Genomic DNA, 4,959 nt, shown 5'->3' on the forward strand with positions numbered 1-4,959 from the left:
CAGTCATCTAATGAATTAGAATAATTTATGATTCATTTAATGAAAAAGTTAGTTGGAATACTTTCAATTACAATAGGTATAAATCTATGATTAGCTCCACAAATTTCAGAACATTGTCCATAAAATAATCCAGGACGATTAATAAAAAAATTAGTTTGATTTAAACGTCCTGGAGTTCCATCAACTTTTACACCAAAAGCTGGAATTGTTCAAGAATGAATTACATCTGCAGCAGTTACTAAGATTCGAATTTGAGAGTTTATAGGTAAAATAACTCGATTATCTACATCTAAAAGTCGAAAATTATTAATATTTAATTCATTTGTTGGAATTATATAAGAGTCAAATTCAATATTTATAAAATCAGAATATTCATATGATCAATATCATTGATGACCAATTGTTTTTAATGTAACTAAAGGCTCATTAATTTCGTCTAATAAGTATAATAATCGTAAAGAAGGAAAAGCAATAAATAATAAAATAATAGCAGGTAAAATAGTTCAAATAATTTCAATAGTTTGTCCATGTAATAAATTTCGATTAGTATAATTATTAAAAAATAATATAAATATTAAATAACCAACTAAAATAGTAATTATAACTAAAATTATTAAGGTGTGATCATGAAAAAAAGTTAATTGTTCTATTAAGGGTGAAGCTCTATTTTGAAGGTTTAAATTTGATCATGTTGAAATTTCTAATAAAAGTAAAATACTTTATATATGAAGCTTAAATCCATTGCACTAATCTGCCATATTAGAAATTAGTTAATAATGGTAATTCTGAATATCTGTGTTCAGCAGGAGGAGAATTTTGAAATCATTCAATTGAAGAATTTAATTGAATTGAGTAAATTATTTGTCGGTTTATAATTATACTTTCTCAAATAATATATAGAAATAAAATAATTCTTAATAATGAAATTGTAGATCCAATTGTTGAAATAATATTTCATATAGTATAAGCATCTGGATAATCTGAGTATCGTCGAGGTATACCAGCTAATCCTAAAAAATGTTGTGGAAAAAGGTTAAATTTACTCCAATAAATATAATTATAAATTGACTTTTTAAAAGTTTTGCATTTATATATAATCCTGTAAATAGAGGGTATCAATGAATAAATCCAGCTATAATAGCAAATACAGCTCCTATTGACAAGACGTAATGAAAATGGGCTACAACATAATAGGTATCATGTAAGATGATATCAACAGAAGAATTAGCTAGAACTACTCCTGTCAATCCTCCAACTGTAAATAAAAATACAAATCCTAAAGCTCATATAGTAGTAGGAGAATAATTCAATTGGGTTCCATGAATTGTAGCTAATCAACTAAAAATTTTAATTCCTGTTGGAACAGCAATAATTATTGTTGCTGACGTAAAATAAGCTCGGGTGTCAACATCTATACCTACTGTAAATATGTGATGAGCTCATACAATAAATCCTAATAATCCAATAGCTAATATAGCATAAATTATTCCTAAAGATCCAAAAGTTTCCTTTTTTCCTGATTCTTGTCTAATAATATGAGAAATTATTCCAAATCCTGGAAGAATTAAAATATAAACTTCTGGATGCCCAAAAAATCAAAATAAATGTTGGTATAAGATTGGGTCTCCTCCACCAGCAGGGTCAAAAAATGAAGTATTTATATTTCGATCAGTTAATAATATTGTAATAGCACCTGCTAGAACAGGTAAAGATAATAATAATAATGCAGTAATTACAACAGATCAAACAAATAAAGGTATTCGATCAAAAGTAATTCCTGAAGATCGTATATTAATAACAGTAGTAATAAAATTTACAGCTCCTAAAATAGAAGAAATTCCTGCTAAATGTAGTGAAAAAATAGCTAAATCAACGGAAGCTCCTCCATGAGCAATAATAGAAGATAAGGGTGGATAAACAGTTCATCCTGTTCCAGCTCCGTTTTCAACTATACTTCTTATTAAAAGAAGAGTTAAAGAAGGAGGTAATAACCAAAATCTTATATTATTTATTCGTGGGAAAGCTATATCTGGGGCTCCTAGTATTAAAGGTACTAATCAATTTCCAAATCCACCAATTATGATTGGTATTACTATAAAAAAATTATAATGAAGGCGTGTGCTGTAACAATTACATTATAAATTTGATCGTCTCCAATTAAAGCTCCTGGGTGTCCTAATTCTGCCCGAATTAAAATTCTTAAAGAAGTTCCCACTATACCAGCTCATGCACCAAATAGAAAATAAAGGGTTCCAATATCTTTATGATTAGTAGAAAAAAGCCATTGTCGCGATTGATTAAATGGCTGAAATTTAGGCGATAGATTGTAAATCTATTTATAAGAATTATTTCTTTTTAATCAATAGCTGGCTTTATAGTCAAATAAATGATTTTAGACTGCAATTCTAACGGTGTATTTTATACTAAGGCTTAAGAATTATTTCATATTTCCAGCTTTGAAGGCTATTAGTTTCATTAACTTAAAACCTTTAATTTAATAAAGATAAAAAATTATTGAAACTAATAAAAGACCAAATCTAGAAAAAATGAAATGATTAAATAAATGAAATTAAACTTATTTTTGTTTAAATTATAATATAAAATTTTTGATTCAAAAAAATTTATTATAAATGCTGAATAAGTTAAACGAAGGTAAAAAAATAGGGTAATTAAGGAAGTTATCAAAAGAATTATTAATAATATTATTCTATTATTAATAATTATATATTGAATAACTCATCATTTTGGTAAAAATCCTAAAAAGGGGGGTAATCCTCCTAAAGATAAAAAATTTATAAAAGTTAAATATTTAAAATTTTTTATTTTATTAAAAATTATGAAAAGTTGATTAATATGTGTTAGTTTATAGACATTAAATATTAATATTAATGTAATGGATAAAAAACAATAAAATAAAAAATAATTTAGTCATATTATATTATTAGAATTTATTGAAATTAATATTCATCTGATATGATTAATTGAAGAAAAAACTATTAATTTTCGTAAAGAAGTTTGGTTTAATCCTCCAATGGCTCCAATAATAGCAGAAAAAATAATTCTTATTCTTATTAAATAATTATTTCTAATATAAGAGACTAAACTTAAAGGGGCGAGTTTTTGTCAAGTTATTAAAATAATTAGATTTATTCATGATAATCTTTCTGAGACTCTAGGAAATCAAAAATGGAGAGGGGCGGCTCCTATTTTTGTTAGTAAAGAAGAAAGGATTATTAAATAATTTTTTTCTAAAGATTCATTAATTGAATTATTTTTTAAAATTAGAATAATTGAAAATAAAAGAATAACTGATCTGAATGCTTGAATTAAAAAATATTTTAAAGAAGCTTCAGAGGATATTAAGTTATTTTTATAATTAATTAAAGGAATAAAGGCTAATAAATTAACTTCTAATCCTATTCATGCTATTAGTCATGAATTTGAAGATATAGTAATTATTGTTCCTATGATTATAATTAAAAAAAATAAAATTTTAGATGAATTAATAAAAATTAAAAAAAAAGGGTTAAAACCTTTATAAATGGGGTATGAACCCATTAGCTTAATTAGCTTATCTTTTTAAATTTAATAAAAATAATTTTAATATATACATATAAATATATTTTAGTGTAAGAAGCACATAAGATTTTGATTCTTTTAGGAATAGTTTAATTCTATTAAATATAATGAATATGGTAAACCACATGATTTACTCTATCAAAGTAACCCTTTAATCAGGCAATTCATTTAAAATTTTCCATTTAAAATTTAAGATGGATTTTTATTTTTTAAGGATTTTGGTGTATTTTATAAAAAATTTATTTAAATATGGTTTTGTATATTTTTTTGTGTTTATTTAACTTTTTAAGTACGTTATTAAATTTTAAATATTAAATTAATTTTATTCATTTTTATATTTGTTGTTTTGTTGTTATTTATAAATATTAAATAAATATTATTTTTAATATATTTTTATAATATTAAAAATTTTTTATTTAAATTTTAAATGGAAAATTATTTAAAATTTAAAATTTAAGATGTGTTTTAAAATTTTTATTTTTTTTATACTTAATAAATATTATTTATATATAGTTTTATTTTAATTTTTATTTTTATTTTTTAAAAATAAAAATATTTATAGATAATTTTATTTTTCCTATATATATAACTATATATTAAATTAATATATTTATATAAATAAATTTATTTATATATAATTATAAATTTCATAATTTAAAATATTAAATATTACATAATTATTAAATATACTATATATATAAATATATAAGGGTGGAATTTAATATAAATAATTTAATTTAATAGGGTTAATATAATAATTGTTTGATATATATATATTAATTAATTAAATATTTATATATTTGGCAATATTTTTTAATGGAACATTAGATAAATATATAAATATTAAAAAATAGGAGATCCTTACCGATTTATACATTCCCAAATTTTTGATTCAAAATTAATATATATCTATTAATTAATTAAATATTTATATTAATATAGATATTTATTAATCTAACTTAGTATAGTTTAAAATAAAAACAATAAAAAATTAACATACATATACATATATTAATAAATAAATTTATAAAAATTAATATATTTTTGATTAAATAAAAATTATTTATAATATATTAATTAATATTAAAAATTTTTTATTTAAATTTTAAATGGAAAATTATTTAAAATTTAAAATTTAAGATGTATTTTAAAATTTTTAATTTTTTTATACTTAATAAATATTATTTATATATAGTTTTATTTTAATTTTTATTTTTATTTTTTAAAAATAAAAATATTTATAGATAATTTTATTTTTCCTATATATATAACTATATATTAAATTAATATATTTATATAAATAAATTAATTTATATATAATTATAAATTTCATAATTTAAAATATTAAATATTACATAATTATTAAATATACTATATATA

The 4,959-nt window shown here is 20.5% G+C and overlaps 1 protein-coding gene across 1 annotated transcript; it reads right to left on the bottom strand.

Annotated features, from left to right (window-relative positions):
* Positions 1–13: 13 nt before the first annotated feature.
* Positions 14–2,057, bottom strand: LOC119664091 (cytochrome c oxidase subunit 1-like; the record flags this gene model as incomplete). The annotated part of the gene is given in 2 exon segments (XM_038073649.1): positions 14–1,025; positions 1,028–2,057. Coding segments are annotated over 2 exon segments (1,296 nt in total), but the record flags the coding sequence as incomplete, so codon positions are not given.
* Between the last annotated feature and the right edge of the window lie 2,902 nt (positions 2,058–4,959).

This window comes from Teleopsis dalmanni, unplaced genomic scaffold, assembly GCF_002237135.1.
Source record: "Teleopsis dalmanni isolate 2A unplaced genomic scaffold, ASM223713v2 unscaffolded_contig_1401, whole genome shotgun sequence".
In the NCBI taxonomy this organism is placed as follows: domain Eukaryota; kingdom Metazoa; phylum Arthropoda; class Insecta; order Diptera; family Diopsidae; genus Teleopsis; species Teleopsis dalmanni.